The sequence below is a fragment of the Aquarana catesbeiana genome, linkage group LG04 (assembly GCF_042186555.1).
Source record: "Aquarana catesbeiana isolate 2022-GZ linkage group LG04, ASM4218655v1, whole genome shotgun sequence".
NCBI lineage: Eukaryota > Metazoa > Chordata > Amphibia > Anura > Ranidae > Aquarana > Aquarana catesbeiana.
The window spans coordinates 593,604,784-593,627,264 of record NC_133327.1 but is presented as its reverse complement, the minus strand read 5'-3'; the positions used below and the strand labels follow the sequence as shown (position 1 = coordinate 593,627,264).

The 22,481-nt window shown below is 43.1% G+C and overlaps 1 protein-coding gene across 1 annotated transcript in view; it reads left to right on the top strand.

Annotated features, from left to right (window-relative positions):
• Nucleotides 1-22,481, top strand: part of WDPCP (WD repeat containing planar cell polarity effector) — a 684,160-nt gene that overhangs the window by 434,111 nt on the left and 227,568 nt on the right. The window contains exon 14 of the mRNA XM_073628184.1: nucleotides 11,816-11,918. Coding sequence (XP_073484285.1) covers nucleotides 11,816-11,918 — 103 coding nt within the window. The remainder of the gene's footprint in view (nucleotides 1-11,815; nucleotides 11,919-22,481) is intronic.

The window sequence follows — 22,481 nt, the reverse complement described above, 5'->3', positions numbered from 1 at the left end:
CCGATCAGCTGGAGTAACGTCACCATAGCACATGCGCACATCGTGGGATGGTTTTTTCAACGGAAGATACCATTTCACAGGCACAGTTGAAAGCTATGCAAAAAGCAGAAGGACACCATAGATGTTAGATTGTGCCTCACTGTAAACCGGCGTCGCAACAGCGAGGCACAATATGACAAATATGGTGTCCCTCCGCTGTTTGCATAGCATTAAATTGTGTCCGTAAAATGGTAGGTCCCATAGAAAAAAGGCTCCTACGATGTGTGCATGCGCCTTGGGGACGTCACTTAAGCTGATCATCACATCAGCTGAAGTGCCCTTCAGTTCTACGCATGCGCGGGCACTTTTTGACGGGCACTTATCGACAGAACACCGGCAGCTATAGTCAGCAGCGCTGATCAGTGTATTCTGCCAGTAGGGAATCCTTCCCACTGTCAGAATACAAAGGCACAGTGGGAGGATTACCCCTTCCACCTCGGATGGTCGAACTAAAAAAAAGAATCATTTATGGCAGTGGTTCTCAACTCCTGTCCTCAGGACCCACTAACAGGCCAGGTTTGCAAGATAACTAAAATACATCACATGATATAATTTGCTGCTCAGTGATTGCAGTATTCTAGTCTGTATCTCCCCAAGGTAATACTTAAAATCAGGCCTGTTAGTGGATCTTGAGGACAGGATTTCAGAACCACTGATCTATGGGCTGCTTTAGTTAGATTTTGGCTTTGGTTTGTTTAGTGGAGGGGTCCTCAAACTTTTTAAACAGAAGGCCAGTTCACTGTCCCTCAGACTGTTGGGGGGCCAGATCAATGCAGCCTGATCAGTGCCCATCAGCGCAGCCTCACCAGTGCCCATCAGCGCAGCCTCACCAGTGCCCATCAGGGCAGCCTCACCAGTGCCCATCAATGCAGCCTCACCAGTGCCCATTAATGCAGCCTCACCAGTGCCAATCAATGTAGCCTCACCAGTGCCAATCAATGTAGCCTCACCAGTGTCCATCAATGTAGCTTCACCAGTGTCCATCAATGTAGCCTCACCAGTGCCCATCAATGCAGCCTCACAAGTGCCCATCAATGCAGCCTCACAAGTGCCCATCAATGCAGTCTCACAAGTGCCCATCAATGCAGTCTCACCAGTGCACTTCAATGCAGCCTCACCAGTGCCCATCAATGCAGCCTGATCAGTGCCCATCAATGCAGCCTGATCAGTGCCCATCAATGCAGCCTGATCAGTGCCCATCAGCGCTGCCTCAACAGTGTACGGGGATTAGAGAGAGGAGCTCCACCGGATCACACAGAGCTGCTGGTAATGGTAGCCTGTGAGGGACTTCCAATTTTAACAACTCCCAGGAAGTTAACGCTGTCAACAGGCACACGGATTAAAAGACAGCTACAACAAGGACTAAGAGCCGGCTCCCCTTGTGTAGCTTTCCTACGCGGGACTGTAAGATGCCGGAGCAGGCTCTCTGTGTCTCTGCCCCTACCCTGGACAATGCCGCAGATCCTATTTCCCCCTATGGAGCGGGGTCCGTGGGGATCTCTGAAGCTCGGTAACTTTGGAGTCCAGCTCTGGGTGGCTAAGTGCAGACCACTCGTTGTGGGGGCTCCAGTGCCCAAATAGTCTGTGTGTTTCTGCGGGCGGGCTGGTAAATGACCTTGGCCGGCCGTAGTTTGAGGAACCCCAGGTTTAGTGTACTGTATCTAAATATGCTAGTCCATCTAATGCCCTGTACACACGACCGGTTTTGCCATCGGCATAAACTCCGAAGGTTCTCCGATGGAATTCCGCTCAAGCGGTCTTGCCTACACATGGTCAAACCAAAGTCCGACCAAAGTCTGACCGTCCAGAACGCAGTGACGTACAGAACGTACGACGGGACTAGAAAAAGGAAGTGCAATAGCCATCGTGCCACCCTTTGGGCTCCTTCTGCTAATCTCGTGTTTATCTCGTGTTAGTATAAGTTTGGTGAGAGACGATTCGCACTTTTCAGCTTTCGTGCTTTTCAGTCCGTTACTGCTCTTCGGTTTGTGCTTGTGGGTTTGTATCTGCTTTTCAGAGCGTGTAGACAGTTCATATCTGTTTTTTCAGTGTGTTCTTGTCCGCTCGTTTATGATTTTTAGCTCGCTCTTCACAGGCCTTGCTGTTCTTCAGTGCGTTCTGTTCTGACCAGCTGACCGTTTTGAAGCCATGTTGCGTGTACGTACTCGTTGTAGAGTTCGTGCTGTGTGGAGGCTTGGTGTTGGGGTTCATTCTTTGACCCAAGCCCAGTCCATGAACAGAGTGGGGGGAGTTCATGGACCAAGAATTGGTTACTCCAGCGTGACCAATTCTCTCACATGCCTTTGCTTCGTGAGATCCAGGAGAATAATCATGATGATTTCAGGAACTTTCTCAGGATGACGGACCCCATTTTTCACTGTCTGTTGGCTTTGCTGACCCCTTATATTAGCAGGCAGGATACCTGCATGCGGCAAGCAATAACTCCGGTGCAGAGGCTAGTCACCACGTTGCGATACTTGGCGACTGGGAGAAGCGTGCAGGACCTCAAGTTCTCGACAGGCATCCCCCCCCCAGGCTCTGGGGATCATTATCCAAGAGACCTGTTCTGCTATTATTCAGGTCCTGTGGAAGGACTATATTAAGGTAAGTTTTCTCCTTTAACATCACATTCTATTGTATTTAATGTTTGCTAATGTTTTGTATTTCTTTCATCATTCCCTAATTACAATGATTGTAATATGCTGTGAATGTCCCCTTTGTGCCCATGCATGCTGTAATCTTTTAATGCTCCTTTTTTGGCCTACATGCATATTTTCCTTCACTAACCTCCCCAGCATGCTATCCTGGGCCCATATACAGTGGGGACGGAAAGTATTCAGACCCCCTTAAATTTTTCACTCTTTGTTATATTGCAGCCATTTGCTAAAATCATTTACGTTCATTTTTTTCCTCATTAATGTACACACAGCACCCCATATTGACAGAAAAACACAGAATTGTTGACATTTTTGCAGATTTATTAAAAAAGAAAAATGAAATATCACATGGTGCTAAGTATTCAGATCCCTTTGCTCGGTATTTAGTAGAAGCACCCTTTTGATCTAATACAGCCATGAGTCTTTTTGGGAAAGATGCAACAAGTTTTTCACACCTGGATTTGGGGATCCTCTGCCATTCCTCTTTGCAGATCCTCTCCAGTTCTGTAAGGTTGGATGATAAACGTTAGTGGACAGCCATTTTTAGGTCTCTCAAGAGATGCTCAATTGGGTTTAAGTCAGGGCTATGGCTGGGCCACTCAAGAACAGTCGCGGAGTTGTTGTGAAGCCACTCCTTCATTATTTTAGCTGTGTGCTTAGGGTCATTGTCTTGTTGGAAGGTAAACCTTCAGCCCAGTCTGAGGTCCTGGGAACTCTGGAAAAGGTTTTTGTCCAGGATATCACTGTACTTGGCCGCATTCATCTTTCCCTCGATTACAACCTGTCGTCCTGTCCCTGCAGCTGAAAAACACCCCCACAGCATGATGCTGCCACCACCTTGGTCTCATCAGACCAAAGAATCTTATTTCTCACCATCTTGGAGTCCTTCAGGTGTTTTTTTAGCAAACTCCATGCGGGCCTTCATGTGTCTTGCACTGAGGAGAGGCTTCCGTCGGGCTACTCTGCCATAAAGCCCCGACTGGTGGAGGGCTGCAGTGATGGTTGACTTTCTACAACTTTCTCCCATCTCCCGACTGCATCTCTGGAGCTCAACCACAATGATCTTTGGGTTCTTCTTTACCTTTCTCACCAAGGCTCTTCTACCCCGATAGCTCAGTTTGGCCGGATGGCCAGCTCTAGGAAGGGTTCTGGTCGTCCCAAACGTCTTACATTTAAGGATTATGGAGGCCACTGTGCTCTTAGGAACCTTAAATGCAGCAGAAGTTTTTTTGTAACCTTGGCCAGATCTGTGCCTTGCCACAATTCTGTCTCTGAGCTCTTTAGGCAGTTCCTTTGACCTCATGATTCTCATTTGCTCTGACATGCACTGTGAGCTGTAAGGTCTTATATAGACAGGTGTGTGGCTTTCAAACACAGCTGGACTCAAATGAAGGTGTAGAACCATCTCAAGGATGATCAGAAGAAATGGACAGAACCTGAGTTAAATATATGAGTGTCACAGCAAAGGGTCTGAATACTTAGGACCATGTCCAAATCTGCAAAAATGTCAACAATTCTGTGTTTTTCTGTCAATATGGTGTGCTGTGTGTACATTAATGAGGAAAAAAAATGAACTTAAATGATTTTAGCAAATGGCTGCAATATAACAAAGAGTAAAAAATGTAAGGGGGTCTGAATACTTTCTGTCCCCACTGTACACCTATAGCCTAGTCACTTAACAATGTATTTTGTCAGCTCCATTGTAGTGCTTTACCCCAAACACCCTCTAAAATCTGTACAAATGTTATTGTTGTCCTGAAATTCAGGCAGAGTGCCAGAGGCTTTTTTTGGGGGGCCCAAACTCATCTCGAACCCTACCCCTCCTAAAATTTTTACAATGGGCCATCAGAGGGGGGGATTAATCTGATAAGTGGTCCTTATATTTTTGTCTTTAAATATCCTTAAAATAATTGTTATACTGATGTTGGCCAAGAATGTTTGTGTCTAATCTGCTTGCAATGTTATGTGCAAAAGTACTAATATTTTTTTTTCTGTTTTGACTCCACAGTTTCTTTCAATGCCACAGGAATGGCAGACTGTGGCCTCCCATTTTGCGATCATTGGGACTTTCCTAACTGTGGAGGGGCTATAGATGGGAAGCATGTCCACATCGTGCCACCACCCCATTCGGGGTCATACTATTTTAACTATAAGGGGTTTAATAGTATAGTGTTAATGGTGGTGGTGTCGGCACAATATGAGTTCCTCTATGTGGACGTGGGGAAGAATGGCCGGATGTCGGATGGAGGAGTCTTCGCCCAGACGGAATTTTACCAACGGGTCCAGAGTGGTGGCCGGGGATTGCCACCTGATGGGGATAATGTTGATGGACTCCCGTTTGTCTTTCTTGCTGATGAAGCATTCGGTCTGGACGAGCACCTGATGAGGCCATTTCCCCAGAGGACCCTCACTCCAGAGAGGAGGGTTTTTAACTACCAGCTGGCCAGAGCCAGAAGAGAATGCCTTTGGGATAATGGCCAGCCGGTTCTGCCTTTTTCTGACAGCCATACACATGGTGGAGTATAAACTCAATCACATAATCTTATGCTGCTGCATATTGCACAACTTTTTTTGTAAAAATTCACACAATTATCATGCCTCAGTTGGGCCTGAGGCCGGACTTACTTCCATTCCTCTTACGGGCCTAGATACTGGCCGTCCTGGCTTGGCACCCCAAAGCGCCCATGAGGTTCGGGAGAAATATGTTAATTATTTTACGGGTAGGGGGGCCATTGCAATGCCAAACAATGTCTAATTTTTAATAATAAAAAAAATAGATCTCATCAAATCTTGAAATTTCTTTATTGCTTGTGTTTCTTTTTGGCTGTCTCCTAGGTTCTCCTAGTGCACTTGTAGTGCCAAGTGGATTTTCCTTTAGTAAATAAGCCCCATTGTCACTGTAAACACAAAATTACTTACAAAACTGGTATTGAGCATTGAAAGAAGAAGCCACACATTCTTGATTATCAAAATTTTTACTCTGTGCACATTCACATGTGCGTTAGAAAATGTAAAAAAAACATTTTTTTTTTTTTCTCAATTTTTTTTTTTTTTTTTTTTTAGAAACGGCATGTTTTAAAACATAACATACACAACTCTGGAACTTACAAAGTTCAACGTATAAAAGCTGAAGGCAATATCAGACATTATAGTGTCAAAAATGTCTTAATATTGCCTTCATCAGATGGGGTGATGTCACCCCTGTAAAAGCCAAATTTAGAAGATGCACACAAATTGGGAGTCCAAATAGGTATTTCCATCCTGATCCCATGCCTAATGTCAACATGTGCTATCTCCCATCATGGGGGATCAATGGACGTGTTTTGGGGGTGCAACCCCTTCCTCTCACCTACTAGAGTTACGAGGAAGGGGTTGCACCCACAAAACGCGTACATTGAGATCCCCTGATGGCAGATAGCACATGTTGACCGTGCGCATCTTCAAAATTTGGCTTTTAAACTGAACAAAACAAAATGTGTTTAGTCCAACAAATGGGTAAATGGATGGGATTTTAAAGCAATTTATATTCTCCCCAACACATCTATCATGTTCTTCATTTGTTGTTCCATAACATTCAGTTTCTTCCTTATAATGTCTATTTTGCCATTCCATAGCATGATGTCGTGGATGAGCCTTTGGGCGCTGACACTTGTGAAAGGTTCAGCTTGCTTTTCAACAACCAGCACATCACCTAAAAATTGGTTAAAAAACATGTATTATAAATATGCAGGCATACATAGATTACCTGAAGCTGGGGTGTCAGACACTCACCTGTTTGGGTGCCAATCTCACCCACTTCCTCCACCTCTTCTTCCTCCAGATCCTCGGGGGGTCTTAAGCTGATTTCCCCTTCTTGGTGATGTGGGGGGTCCCTGGTGTCCTCTGAGTGGTGTCCTCCGAGTCTTTTCTCCCATATGAGAATGAAACAAATGGTATACTTAGCACACAGATATTTGGGTCCGGAAATAGGAATATGAAACATTGCTGGGAGGTGGGGTACAATTGTCTGTTTTGGGCAGAGTTCCAAGCTGAAGACATGATTTTTTACCTTACCAAATACTTACCTTTTTGTGACAATTTTCACACATGGAGACACCCCAAGTATCCACTGGAGCACCTGTGTGGGACACCTTAAAAAGTTTGTTCTTGTGTCCCACACTAGTGCTCCTGAGTCCAGATGTGTAAACAGCTGCTGAGTTTCCTCTCCTTACATTACACTGAATCAAGCTTGCATTTCATTCCAGTTACAAACACATCTAGACAGCAATGTACAAAACGTAATTTTATACAAATAGGCATGACCAAATGTATTTAACCTGTATCTGCCCAAAACATCGTATTTAATGAGCGAACAATGTTTCCTACGACCGATTACTGTGCCTACGAACATGAAATTTTCCATTTTAAAATGTACAACAGTAAAGAAAAGCACATGGCGCAGCATGCAAGTAATAATAATGATAGGAACACACGACAAGTACTTACTTTTTAGAAGCACTCTCTTTATTCTTCTATGCTGTTCCGGCTCCCTCAGTTTCAGGTCAGACTAGCATTTCCTTATTTGCTCCTTGGAGCGTCGTACCCCAAAATTCTGCCGCAGACTCTTCACGACTTTCGTCATGATCTTTGCCTTTCGCAAATTAGGGTTTAGGTACGGTCCATGCTTCATAGTCGTTCCTCCGCAAGATGTACACCATCTCCACCATCTCTTCAATGGCCATATTGGAGGCCTTAAATCTCCCCCTCCAGGATCATGTGTCATTTCGGGCTTCGGGCTTTCCTCCTCCTTGTTCCTGGAATTATTTCCACACACCTGCTCTTTATCCACCATGTTGCTCCTGCTGCGCACCGAAGAGAAAAGGGGCAGGGAATCTTCAAGAGAGAACGTCAGGAGCAGGCGACGCGGACGGAGTTTCACACATGCGCAGTCTATATCAAGCTAACACACATGTGTACGATCTATGTGTGGAGGAAGGACAAACGGAAGATGCGAGTGACCTAAACAAAGGTAAAATTTGAACTTGGCCCATCACAGTGACCTATACTGCTTCAAGATTGAGGCCTATATTGGGATATGATAATGAGAGTTTAGGCTGACATTAGTTTTGTTGTCTTATGTATTGTCTTACAGCAAAGATGAATCACTTTAAGGACCCAGTATTCATGGCCAGTTTCATAGACAGATACAGGGAGATGAGGAATTTGTGGGAGATGAAGCACAGATTAGATTATAAAAAACAAGCTAGGAGGTCATCCCTGGAGAAACTTCTGGAATTTGTGAAGACTCGGGTCCCCAATGCAAACATGAAGTTTTTGAACAATAAATTTGGGATCTTGAGGAACATGTATAAGAAGGAGCATAATAAAATCCAGAAATCACTCAGATCAGGAGCAGCAGCATTGCAAGTGTATGTACCCAGGCTGTGGTACTTCAACAAACTGCGGTTTCTGGACGGCCAGACTGAAGCCAGGGAATCACTTTCTACCCTTCTCTGCAGCCTTCCCTCCACCCTTCCCTCAACCCCAGCAGAGGCTGACGAAGAACAACCTGGGCCTTCCATCCTGGAAGAAGTGAATGTGCCCAGCTGGAGCCAGGTATATTATTTGTAGACATATTTATTGTCCTAATATTAATGATAACTAGATGTTATAATTGAAAACTAATTAATGATTTTAAACAAAGTGATTTACATATGAATAGACAGTAGTGGCCAAAATGTTTGGGACAAGAAAGAAAAATGCTGGGGTCAGAATGATAGTCTTTTCTATTTATTAACATTCAATTTGCCAGTCATGAGCTAAAAATTGTGTGTGACTGATGACGCAAAAACTAAAACTATGTCTTTTTTTTATACACAGGATGAGCTCAGCGAGGAGGAGGGTCTGGAAGATGGCAGGCAGGAGGAGGCCGTGCCCAGTGACAGCAAGGAGGAAGCCGTGCCCAGTGACAGCCAGGAGGTGGCCGTGCCCAGTGACAGCCAGGAGGTGGGCGGGCCAAGTGTCAGCCAGGAGGTGGCTGGCCCCAGTAGGAACCTCACCCAATCCCAGGTGCCTCCCCTCTGCCTTCAAACAAAAAGGCCCAGGAAGGGGACGAGGACGGAGGAGGCAGCACTGGGCCTCATTATGGAAGCAAGTGATGTGCTCAGAGGCCCATCCGACGCTGAAGAGGCCTATGGCTGCTATATAGCCACAGGATTGTTGAAATTGGAGGAGGGCCAACGCTTAATCTGTGAGCAAATTATTTTTGACGGCGTTCAGAAATGGTTGAGGGGCCAGCTGACAGAGAACAGCAACATATATGATCTCACCCATCCTCCTCCTCCTTCTCCTCCTCCTCCTGCCACAAGTCCACCACCAGAGCCACAGCCTCCAAGGAAGGCTGCAGGGAAGGCTGCGGGGAATTGTGGAGGGAAGGTTGCAGCGAAGAGAAGAAAGTGATGGCCTGGGTTCAGTCTGGTCTGTCAGAAGACGCAGGCTGGTGCAGTACCACAGTCTGGGGACATAGATATCATCTGTTGCTGGTCCTGATCTTGGGGAGTCCTGGACCAGATTGGGCTCAAAATTATATGGACTCCTCAAGATAAAATTATTTGTTTACACAGACTTGATGTGTGCCCTGGGGCCAAAAGGCTTCGCAAATTCCAAAAGTTTCTCCAGCCTTGCCCTCCTCTTTATTTTGTTAACCAGAATAAATGGATATTTTATTTAGAGAAAATACTTGCCTATGTGTGTTTTATTAAAATAGGACAGATTGATTGTGAGTAGGCAGGTACATTTCAAAATGACAATGTCAAATTAACAAGGGACACCAACCATCCTCCTTGAGGTTACAAAATACAAGATAATAATGTTATTGTGGTAACTTGACACACCAAAAAAAAAATTATGGAGATCACTAGAAAATAATTTAGCAATAATCAAAAAAAAAGGAGATCTTGATGAAAAAAAAAAATGATAAAAAAAATGACTATAAAAAATAATTCTCAACATTGTTCTGGAGATCTGGCTTTAAAATAATAAAAGATTATTCATGAGATAACAAGAAATAATAAACAAATAAGTTTGTGAGAACTCTGTGTGAATATCAGCAGCAAAACAAGTTCATTCTTCTAGCATTATAAAGCACAAAAGAATGTGCTGCATTAAAAGATCCCAGAATTTGCAGCGTGAGGCATGTGCTAGCTCCATTACGAACGCTAGTTTTACCAGACCGAGTGCTTCCGTCTCATACTTGCTTCTGAGCATGCGTCGTTTTTGGTACGTCGGAACAGCATATAGACAAGCGGTTTTACCGATAGTAATTAGTTCAGTCGGAAAAATTTAGAACATGCTCACTAAGTACGGCAGAATTTTCGATGGAAAAAGTCAGATGGGGCATACACATGGTCGGAAAATACGATGAAAAGTTCACATTGGACTTTTTCTGACGGACATTCTGCTCGTGTGTACGTGGCATAACACCACACTCCCCCAGACAATGCTGCTGTCAGGGCTGGCCCAAGACATTGTGCTGCCTGGGTCCAAGAGACATCCTCAAATAGTAAAAACCTTAAAAAAATATATATATATATATGCAGCCACCACCTCTAATGATTGTTAAGCTGCAATATATTATATTTTTGGTTTTGGGTTTAATACCACTTTAAGAGTGCATTAACCCTCAGTCATAATTTCTGAGAGAATTTGCATTAACACCTCAGTAAGCAGTCTAACTGCTTACTGAGCATTGACTTTCAGGGACTAGTCTCCAATCTATCAGCTTTAAACCAGTGACCAGATAAGCTTTAAACCCCCAGTAACCAGTCTCCAATGTATGCGCATTAACCCTCAGTGTTCACCAGCAGGCAATGTACTTTTAACCTTCAGGGATCATCCCCAAGATTATGTGCATTAAAGCGGTTATAACCCTTAAAAAAAAAAAAAAAAAAATCCTGTTCCTTTAAAGCACGATATACAGCATAGTGCTTGTGCAGAGTATGATCCATGGCTGCCTCCCGTTAACAGCCCCCTAGTCCTAGGAGGCTGCAGGTCCATTAACAAAGCGCAACATGACTCGCACGTGCACAGTGGGGAGGCGGCTGTGAAGCCACAGGAAGTCACAGCTGGCTTCCCACAAGCAAGATGGAAGCGCCAGGGACCCGAAGACGAGCACAGAACCAGCCTGGATGATGACAGCACTGAATCCTTGGATTTGCAAGTGTGTGTTTATTAAACGTCAGCAGCTACAGTATTTGTAGCTGCTGACTTTTATTTTTTTTATTTAGGAACAAATGTAGCTCCTCATTAAGTCATTGCTAAGACTGTGCAAGTGTGGACAAACTGGCACAGAAAGGTTTTCCTGTCACTTATACCTATTGCACTTGTGTTTTGTATTCAGTAGCAATATATACTTCAATATACAATTAAGTACTTTCCCAGACTAATGACAGATATGTCAAGGTTTAACAAATATGCCAACTCATACTTGGCATAGTCTCTAAGTAATTTCATATTCAGTAATGCCTTTTTTAATGTATAGTAAATTATTTTTGAATGCCAATGTTTGCAACTTTTTCTTAAATAAGTCCTACAAAATGTGCCCCAATTGATGTGAATAAGTCCCAGCGTTCTGTTTCAATATTGCTTCTTCTCCATTACAACTTTTGCATGTTTCAATTAACTAATAAAAAGTTTGTTAAAACAGAATGACATCAATGAATAAAGTGCATGTTCTGAAGTGAAGCCATAATAGGTGCACAGTTAAAAGTCACTGAAACGGCATATTTTGGATATATGTATATTCAAAGGTCCTTTTGTCAAAAATTACTGTTTTCAGCAGTTGACTTTTCAAAGGCATAGGTTGGTCAGAAATTTCCACATAAGCTGGCGAGTAAAATATATGCTTTTTACTTCCTAAAATGTGTTTGATTGCCTGGCTTGAGATAAGGTGCTCGTAAGATGATACATTTGCATGGAGGAAGAATGAAAATTGAGTAAATTAAAACGTAACAGTGGGTTCATCAGTCCTGTCTATGTTCTGTGATCTGGGCAATAAAAGATTCCCTTTCTTTGAAATTCTTCTTTGTTGTGTGTCCAAGATTCATTTTAGATTAATCTTTTATTTTGCTTTATTTCCAAAGGACATCCATTACCTTGCACTAGATAAGGGTGAATTGGCGCTAGCTAAAGTGGCAGAGAAAAAGGCTAAGGAAATAGATGCAGAATCAATAAACGCTGGAGTTGGTAAGAATTAATGCTATTTAAAAAGCTTCTTTTTTTTTTCTTTTTTTTAATCAATACTTTTTCTGTACCGCTGCAATGTTATAAATGCGGGGGGTTATTGGTTCGTTTCTAGGGAAAAAGAGAATTAACAGAGATAAGCTTCAAAAACCACCTGGCGATCCCTGACTTCACATATAACAGTTTTACTTTGAATAAAGAGAAATGTGAAAAAAAATGAGTTGGTAGTAAACTGATAATTTGTACATACCAATGTTACTTTAGGTTGTATAAAAATGTGTGTGTTCATTTTAAAATACAGTGCCTTGAAAAAGTATTCATACCCCTTGAAATTTTCCACATTTTGTCATGTTACAACCAAAAACGTAAATGTATTTTATTGGGATTTTATGTGATAGACCAACACAAAGTAGCACATAATTGATAAATGGTTTTCAACATTTTTTAAATATAAATTTGTGAAAAGTGTGGCATGCATTTGTATTCAGCCCCCCTGAGTCAATACTTTGTAGAACCACCTATCAGTGCAATTACAGCTGCAAGTCTTTTTGGGGATGTCTCTACCAGCTTTGCACATCTAGAGTGACATGTTTGCCCCTTCTTTGCAAAATAGCTCAAACTCTGGCAAGATTGGATGGAGAGCGTCTGTGAACAGTAATTTTCAAGTATTGCCACAGATTCTCAATTTAATTTAGGTCTGGACTTAGACTGGGCAATTCTAACACATGAATATGCTTTGATCTAAACCATTTCATTGTAGCTCTGGCTGTATGTTTAGGGTCGTTGTTCTGTTGAAAGGTGAACCTCCGCCCCAGTCTCAAGTCTTCTATGTTTTTCTTCTACGATTGCCCTGTATTTGTGCTCCATCCATCCTTCCATCAACTGTGACCAGCTTCCTGTCCCTGCTGAAGAAAAGCATTCCCACAACAAGATGCTGCCACCACCATGTTTTACGGTGGGGATGGTGTCTTCAGGGTGATGTGCAGTGTTAGTTTTCCACCCCACATAGCGTTTTGCTTTTAGGTCATAAAGTTTAATTTTGGTCTCATCGGACCAGAGCACCTTCTTCCACATGTTTACTGTGTATCCCCCACATGGCTTCTCGCAAATTGCAAACAGGACTTTTTACGGCTTTCTTTCAATAATGCCTTTCTTCTTGTCACCCTTCCATAAAGGCCACATTTGTGGAGTGCACGACTAATAGTTGTCCTGTGGACAGATTCTCTTACCTGAGCTGTGGATCTCTGAAGCTCCACCATAGTTACCATGGGCCTCTTGGCTGCTTCTCTGATTAATGCTCTCCTTGCCCGGCCTGTCGCTTTGGGTGGACAACCATGTCTTGGTAGGTTTGCAGTTGTGCCATACTCTTTCCATTTTCGGATAATGGACAGTGATCCTTGAGATGTTCAAAGCTTGGGATATTTTTTTATAACCTAACCCTGCTTTAAACTTCTGAAGGCAATTGGTTCTACTAGGTTTTATTTAGGGGTATCAGAGTAAAGGGGGCTGAATAGAAATGCATGCCACACTTTTCAGATATTTATTTGTACAAAATTTGGAAAACCATTGTTCATTTTCCTTCCACTTCCCAATTATGTGCCACTTTGTGTTGGTCCATCACATAAAATCTCAATAAATACAATTATGTTTTTGGTTGTAACATGACAAAATGTGGAAAATCTCAAGGGGTGTGAATACTTTTTCAAGGCATTGTAATTCCTGCCTTATAACATAATGAAAAACCATAATGAAAAACACAGAAGTGTCAAGTGGTCATGCTAAGTTTAGTGGAAATGTTTCCTCACAGGCATCGGTACTCCCTTGCGGTTTGATTATTTCAGATTTTTGATGGTCAAAGAGGTACAATGTTTTGCATGGAAATTTGGCGTTTCTATATTGTAGGCCTGTAATTCTTAGGAATAACACACTTAAATCTGTCCAAACAAGAGTCTAGTAGACATCCCGGGTACGATAAAGTTTAAAACACAAAATCATAAATTATAATATAATAAATAACTATAAATAATTATAACAAATAATAATATAATAATAATAAAAATTATTGAATAATGTAATCAAATCCAAAACACTGAAATTTGCTCAGTTGCAGAATTGTTGCTGTCATTACTTTCAGTGTTTAATGACGGATTTCCCCACGAATCACTATCGCTCAGTTCTGCAATTGATTCTACTTTATTATCGCTGTTTTTTAGCTGGTCTAAAACCGCTTTTGATGTAAAGGGACGGTTTTGGTTGCTATGGACAATCTCCAGTTTCCAGGCAGAAAGAACAGTATTTATAATATAAAACTGCATGCAGGGCACTGTACAAACCACTAGGGACAAAAGGGATGTGAAATTATTTGCTACAGTAATGTAATCTGTAAAGTTGCAGTGTACTGTATGTATTGTGTGTGTTTAACTTTCTGAATTTGGCGCCGTGCTCCGTCCCCGTGCGTTGCAACGCTCGCAGGGAAAGGAGCCCGGCGCTGTGATACATCGAGCCCAGACACGGCTCGCACACACAGCGCGGAGACATTGCAGGATCCTGGGGACAAGGTAAGTAACTGTACAAGGATCCTGCGATGCGATCCCGAGTGTGGCTCGGGGTTACCGCTTTTGGTATTGAAAATTCACCCCGAGCCACACTCAGGAATACCACCAGGGAGGTTAAATGCCCCTTAGAATGTTGAATCCGATTGGTGATACATCAAGTGCTGAAATTAGAAGTTACAAACAAGATTGATTTTGTATTGTCCTTATTAATGCTCTACCATGTTTTATTCACAGAAAAGGTGTATATTTTTAATTGTACTGATATTGTCTTGTGTGGGCCAGATGATATGGAAATATAGCAGAGTGGAGTCCTTTTCAGTTGCTTTTCGTATTCCTCAAACCAACTTCCACCTCTTGGGCCCCTACAGTCTAAGCACCCCTTTTTGCCTTGATCCACTATTTGACTCTCATTTACTACCTCTCTGCCTGTTATGCTCACTCTACCTTAAGCCATCTTTGTCCACACAACCTTCTATCCCATTGATACACCTTCCATTGTGTCCATATTACTGCTGCCTACTTTCTTTATTTTCAGTGTTTCCAATGAAGGGTACTGTTGCAGCGTACAAAGAGATTTTGGACATTTATGTGCTTCCAATCTTGTGGCATCAGTTTGTGGAAGGCCCTTTTGTGTTCCAGTATGACTGTGCCCTTGTGTACAAAGCCGGGTTCATTAAGACTGGGGTTGATAGATTTGGCATGAGGGAACTGAAGTGGAGCGTAGAGCATGACATCTGATTTTGCAGTACATTGGAAATTCCAAAATCTTGTGGAAAGCCTTCCCAGAAGAGTTGAGGCAGCTTTTTATGGAATAGAATGTCCAATAAACTCATATAGTGTGATGTTCAAGTGTTGACAACCGTTTGGCCATATAGTGTACCTTGTGTCCACTTTTTACACTTTCTGTCCTCTGCCTCAGTACCAAATATAACTAGGTTTTTCATCTTTTTGCCCACACTGTCCACTTCACTTCTTTCCATGGTACTCCCCATCTGTTAACTGTGTCCATGTCACTTTCCGCCCAGTTTATTCACTCTGTGCCTCCATGCAGAAATGAAAATACCTCTGTGGAATGAGGCTGCCATGCTGTTTTTAGCCCACTTAACTCATTACTTTGTACAGGAGGATATTTCATAGGGGCTTAAGCAGTATGCTGAGGCAGCAATCATGAATGGGAAGCAGTGAGGGTGTGTAAAGGGACACAGATTCCCTGAAGTCAATGGACTTTTGTGCCTCATTTAAAGTCACAGCACACCAAGGATCCTCAAATGTTGTCCAATGGCTTTTATTGCATAAAGATCACACCAAAAGAACAAGTGCAACATTTCAGAGCCACGCAGGACCCCTTCGTCAGGCACGTGATGATCATTTAAAGTCATAACATGCTTTACTGTTTGAGATCCGCTGATATAGGCAACATAGCTGCTTTCCTTTCCTCTATATTTTATATGTGGCTCATAGAAAAAATCCCTTTGTGTCTCCAAGGCTGGGTTCACACTATTGCAAATTGTATTCGGGTTTCCCTGCATCCAATTCGCTTGTCAGGAGATTGTGACCAACTGTCAATGGAACTGGTCCATTTCAGGTCCAAATTCAGACAAAAATTCGGACTGAATTTGGACTGAAATCGGACCCAAAATGGTGAACAGGGACGCACCGGACCCCTGCTGTGAGACGCTCTGTACTGCAGTGTGAACCCAGCCTAAATGTCCTCACCCTCTATATTCATAGTAATCACTGAGCATTTTTTTTCTAAATTTTTTTCCCTACACAGCGTAAATTTCTTCTTTTTTTTTCAGTCAGGTTATATAGATTTCCCAGGGAATTCTGAACATGAACTAAGTATTTTACATTTACTGAGCTGGTTTGATGTATGTTCCTGGAGGTTATTACAGCCACAGCCTATGGAGAAATGCAAATGACTAAGTTTACCTCATTCACTGCATAGGTAATCATTTTCACCATGCAGCCTGTAGTCTGCTAATTTAAACGTCACTTAAACCATGCCACGAGGAACTGACATGGCATAACCTATTAAGAAATCCTATAATTAATAATGATCTACAGTCATAAAAAAAATCCCAGGAGTTCTTATGTTATTTTCTTGATTAAAAACTCCAGTAAAGAACGCATGTTAAAAATGTCAGAAAGATTCCCAAGGCCAACTTACTTTAAATTACACTTGGGCCTAGTGAGATGAATTTATTTAACCTTCAAATCAATAGTATTCACCCAAAAGGGATTCCTGTTGTAACGAGAAAAGCTGATAAATTCTTGCTAGTCTAAAGTCACACAGTGGAGCACCATCATTTTATTTAGCGTGAAATTACATTACAAATGTAACACTACATACATATTGCTGGGAAGAGCTGACGGTGAAACTGAATTTACCAATACATATGATAGTAAAGAGTCAAAAAAGCTCATTTTAAAACGTATATGTGGTTAATCAGTGTTTAAAGTCTAGTGCGTGGCCTTTCTGTCCCTTTATTATCTTCTGTCATATCAAACAAGTGTGATTGAAAGTTTGATATTGCTTTATTCCTGTTTGGCTATTTGTGCAAATATTATATATATTATGCATTATTTTTAATTTAAAGCAAGCTTCAACTTCCATAAAGAAAAAATAATTTCCAAGTCACCTATATACTTTACATTGTAAAGCTCACCACACATGTCACAGCTTGACTGTAAAATCTCTATTAAATCTACCAACAACTATATAGTGCAAGAGCCTTCCTGATTGGATACAGATTCAGATGGATTGAAAGAAGATTGTACACTGATATTGTAACATTAATGGTGAGCTTATGGATTTTAACGGGCTTATTTCAGTTCCTCACCTACTTCTGCTTTATGCATATCGAGATAAGCTTTTGACCTAACTTCCTGAAACTGAAAAATGTAGGAGTGCTAAGAGGGGAATGTGCCTAGAGTAAACACATGACCATTCCTAGTGTAATAATAAGAGATAATCAGCTGGTGAAAGCAAAACATTGGTGACATGAGCAGGAGATGAGAATTCTTTGGTAATTAGGCACGTAAACAGAGCTGCCATGTTTGTAAAGAAGCCTTTTGCATAAGTTGTCAGTAGACATATTTGTGCATTTGGAACAAATCATCTGAGTGCTATATGGCCTCATGCACATTGGGCATAAAAAATTTTGCTTAACCACTTGCTTACTGGGCACTTAAACCCCCTTCTTGCCCAGGCCAATTTTCAGCTTTCAGCACTGTTGCACTTTAAATGACAATTGCACGGTCATGCTACACTGTATTCGAATGAAATTTATATCATTTTTTTCACATAAATAGAGCTTTCTTTTGGTGGTATTTAATCACTACTGGGGTTATTTTTTTCTAAACAAACAAAAAGAGACCAAAAATGTGGGCACTGTTAGGCAGCACTGATTTGCACTGACCGGTGGCACTGGTGGGCACAGTTGAGGTGGAAGTGGCTCTCTCCGTGTTCTGGACCGATGTCCTCCTGACAGAAGCCTGTGATTGGCTTTTTTTTTTCAAAAAAAATCACGTGATCAGCTGTCATTGACTGACAGCTGATCACGTGGTAAGGGGTTGGGATCAGCCCATTACACCGATCTATGATCAGCTGAGTCTCGTAGACTAGCTGATCACAGAGCGTGCCGCACCCAACCCTGCAGGGGGCGCCCAGGCAGATCATGCACGGGAGGATGTACATGCACACCCTCCAAGCAATTTAGGCCCATGCTGTAGCCGTCTTTCGGCTATAGCGCGGGCCCATAGAGGTTAAACGGGCATTTGGAGTTTTTTATTTCAGTTTGTAGAAGCAACTCTATGTTTGCCTTTGTTTCCAGGCACATTTAGGCATTTACAGGCATATCTGAAGAGGAGAGTTTACAGCCCGAAAAACTGCAGCACAAGCATGTTTTTGAGAGGAGCTTTCGGGCAGAAAAAGCTTGACACACTTAAATGTAGCGTTTAGACAATACAAGCCATAATGAACATTTTTTTATGTTGCTTTTTCCAGCCAGGGGTTTTGGCATTTTTTCAGCTGCCTATTGTGCATGGAACCTAAATGATACTTTTTATTTATCTTAACCACTTGACGACCGCCTCACGCCGATGTACGTCGGCAAAGTGGCACGGACAGGCAAAATCACGTACAGGGTACGTGATTTGCCTTCCGCGGGTGGGGGGTCCGATCGGACCCCCCCCCGGTGCCCGAGGCGGTCGTCTTTTGTCCAGCGGCGATCGGTGATGAGGGGGAGACCATCCGTTCGTGGCCCCCCCCTCGCGATCGCCGCCGGCCAATGAAAACACTCCTTTGCTGCTGTATGCTAAACAGCAGCAAAGGAAGTGATGTCATCTCCCCTCGGGTCGGTATTTTCCGTTCCGGCCCGAGGAGAGAAGACATCTATGTGAGTGCACCAACACACACACACACAGTAGAACATGCCAGGCACACAAAACACCCCGATCCCCCCCCCGATCGCCCCCCGATCCCCCCCCAATCACCCCCCCCCCCTGTCACAAACTGACACCCCCCTTTAGGTCTAGGGTACCCCCCTAACCCCCCTAATAAAGTTTTAACCCCTTGATCACCCCCTGTCACCAGTGTCACTAAGCGATCATTTTTCTGATCGCTGTATTAGTGTCGCTGGTGACGCTAGTTAGTGAGGTAAATATTTAGGTTCGCCGTCAGCGTTTTATAGCGTCAGGGACCCCCATATACTACCGAATAAATGTTTTAACCCCTTGATTGCCCCCTAGTTAACCCTTTCACCACTGATCACCGTATAACTGTTACGGTTGACGCTGGTTAGTTTGTTTATTTTTTATAGTGTCAGGGCACCCGCCGTTTATTACCAAATAAAGGTTTAGCCCCCTGATCGCCCGGCGGTGATATGCGTCGCCCCAGGCAGCGTCAGATTAGCGCCAGTACCGCTAACACCCACGCACGCAGCATACGCCTCCCTTAGTGGTATAGTATCTGATCGGATCAATATCTGATCCGATCAGATCTATACTAGCGTCCCCAGCAGTTTAGGGTTCCCAAAAACGCAGTGTTAGCGGGATCAGCCCAGATACCTGCTAGCACCTGCGTTTTGTGCCTCCGCCCAGCCCACCCAAGTGCAGTATCGATCAATCACTGTCACTTACAAAACACTAAACGCATAACTGCAGCATTCGCAGAGTCAGGCCTGATCCCTGCGATCGCTAACAGTTTTTTTGGTAGCATTTTGGTGAACTGGCAAGCACCAGCCCCAGGCGTCAGATTAGCGCCAGTACCGCTAACACCCACGCACGCAGCATACGCCTCCCTTAGTGGTATAGTATCTGAACGGATCAATATCTGATCCGATCAGATCTATACTAGCGTCCCCAGCAGTTTAGGGTTCCCAAAAACGCAGTGTTAGCGGAATCAGCCCAGATACCTGCTAGCACCTGCGTTTTGCCCCTCCGCCCGGCCCAGCCCAGCCCACCCAAGTGCAGTATCGATCGATCACTGACACTTACAAAACACTAAACGCATAACTGCAGCGTTCGCAGAGTCAGGCCTGATCCCTGCGATCGCTAACAGTTTTTTTTGTAGCGTTTTGGTAAACTGGCAAGCACCAGCCCCAGGCAGCGTCAGATTAGCGCCAGTACCGCTAACACCCACGCACGCACCGTACACCTCCCTTAGTGGTATAGTATCTGATCGCATCAATATCTGATCCGATCAGATCTATACTAGCGTCACCAGCAGTTTAGGGTTCCCAAAAACGCAGTGTTAGCGGGATCAGCCCAGATACCTGCTAGCACCTGCGTTTTGCCCCTCCGCCCGGCCCGGCCCAGCCCACCCAAGTGCAGTATCGATCGATCACTGTCACTTACAAAACACTAAACGCATAACTGCAGCGTTCGCAGAGTCAGGCCTGATCCCTGCAATCGCTAACGTTTTTTGGTAGCGTTTTGGTGAACTGGCAAGCGCCAGCGGCCTAGTACACCCCGGTCGTAGTCAAACCAGCACTGCAGTAACACTTGGTGACGTGGCGAGTCCCATAAGTGCAGTTGAAGCTGGTGAGGTGGCAAGCACAAGTAGTGTCCCGCTGCCACCAAAAAGACAAACACAGGCCCATCGTGCCCATAGTGCCCTTCCTGCTGCATTCGCCAATCCTAATTGGGAACCCACCGCTTCTGCAGCGCCCGTACTTCCCCCATTCACATCCCCAACCAAATGCAGTCGGCTGCATGAGAGGCATTTTTATGTCCTCCCGAGTACCCCTACCCAACGAACCCCCAAAAAAGATGTCGTGTCTGCAGCAAGCGCGGATATAGGCGTGACACCCGCTATTATTGTCCCTCCTGTCCTGACAATCCTGGTCTTTGCATTGGTGAATGTTTTGAACGCTACCATTCACTAGTTGAGTATTAGCGTAGGGTACAGCATTGCACAGACTAGGCACACTTTCACAGGGTCTCCCAAGATGCCATCGCATTTTGAGAGACCCGAACCTGGAACCGGTTACAGTTATAAAAGTTAGTTACAAAAAAGTGTAAAAAAAAAAAAAAAATATGAAATAAAAAAAAATAGTTGTTGTTTTATTGTTCTCTCTCTCTCTATTCTCTCTCTCTATTGTTCTGCTCTTTTTTACTGTATTCTATTCTGCAATGTTTTATTGTTATTGTTATTATGTTTTATCATGTTTGTTTTTCAGGTGTGTAATTATTTACACTTTACTGTGCTTTATTGTTAACCATTGTTAACCATTTTTTTGTCTTCAGGTACGCCATTCACGACTTTGAGTGGTTATACCAGAATGATGCCTGCAGGTTTAGGTATCATCTTGGTATCATTCTTTTCAGCCAGCGGTCGGCTTTCATGTAAAAGCAATCCTAGCGGCTAATTAGCCTCTAGACTGCTTTTACAAGCCATGGGAGGGAATGCCCCCCCCCCCACCGTCTTCCGTGTTTTTCTCTGGCTCTCCTGTCTCAACAGGGAACCTGAGAATGCAGCCGGTGATTCAGCCAGCTGACCATAAAGCTGATCAGAGACCAGAGTGGCTCCAAACATCTCTATGGCCTAAGAAACCGGAAGCTACGAGTATTTCATGACTTAGATTTCGCCGGATGTAAATAGCGCCATTGGGAAATTGGGGAAGCATTTTATCACACCGATCTTGGTGTGGTCAGATGCTTTGAGGGCAGAGGAGAGATCTAGGGTCTAATAGACCACAATTTTTTCAAAAAAGAGTACCTGTCACTACCTATTGCTATCATAGGGGATATTTACATTCCCCGAGATAACAATAAAAATGATTAAAAAAAAAAATATGAAAGGAACAGTTTAAAAGTAAGATTAAAAAAGCAAAAAAATAATAAAGAAAAAAAAAAAAAAAAAAAAAACACCCCTGTCGCCCCCTGCTCTCGCGCTAAGGCGAACGCAAGCGGCGGTCTGTCGTCAAACATAAACAGCAATTGCACCATGCATGTGAGGTATCACCGCGAAGGCCAGATCGAGGGTAGTAATTTTAGCAGTAGACCTCCTCTGTAAATCTAAAGTGGTAACCTGTAAAGGCTTTTGAAGGCTTTTAAACATGTATTTATTTTGTTGCCACTGCACGTTTGTGCGCAATTTTAAAGCATGTCATGTTTGGTATCCATGTACTCGGCCTAAGATCATCTTTTTTATTTCATCAAACATTTGGGCAATATAGCGTGTTTTAGTGCATTAAAATTAAAAAAAGTGTGTTTTTTCCCCAAAAAATGCGTTTGAAAAATCGCTGCGCAATTACTGTGTGAAAAAAAAAAATGAAACACCCACCATTTTAATCTGTAGGGCATTTGCTTTAAAAAAATATATAATGTTTGGGGGTTCAAAGTAATTTTTTTGCAAAAAAAAAAAAACTTTTTCATGTAAACAATAAGTGTCAGAAAGGGCTTTGTCTTCAAGTGGTTAGAAGAGTGGGTGATGTGTGACATAAGCTTCTAAATGTTGTGCATAAAATGCCAGGACAGTTCAAAACCCCCCCAAATGACCCCATTT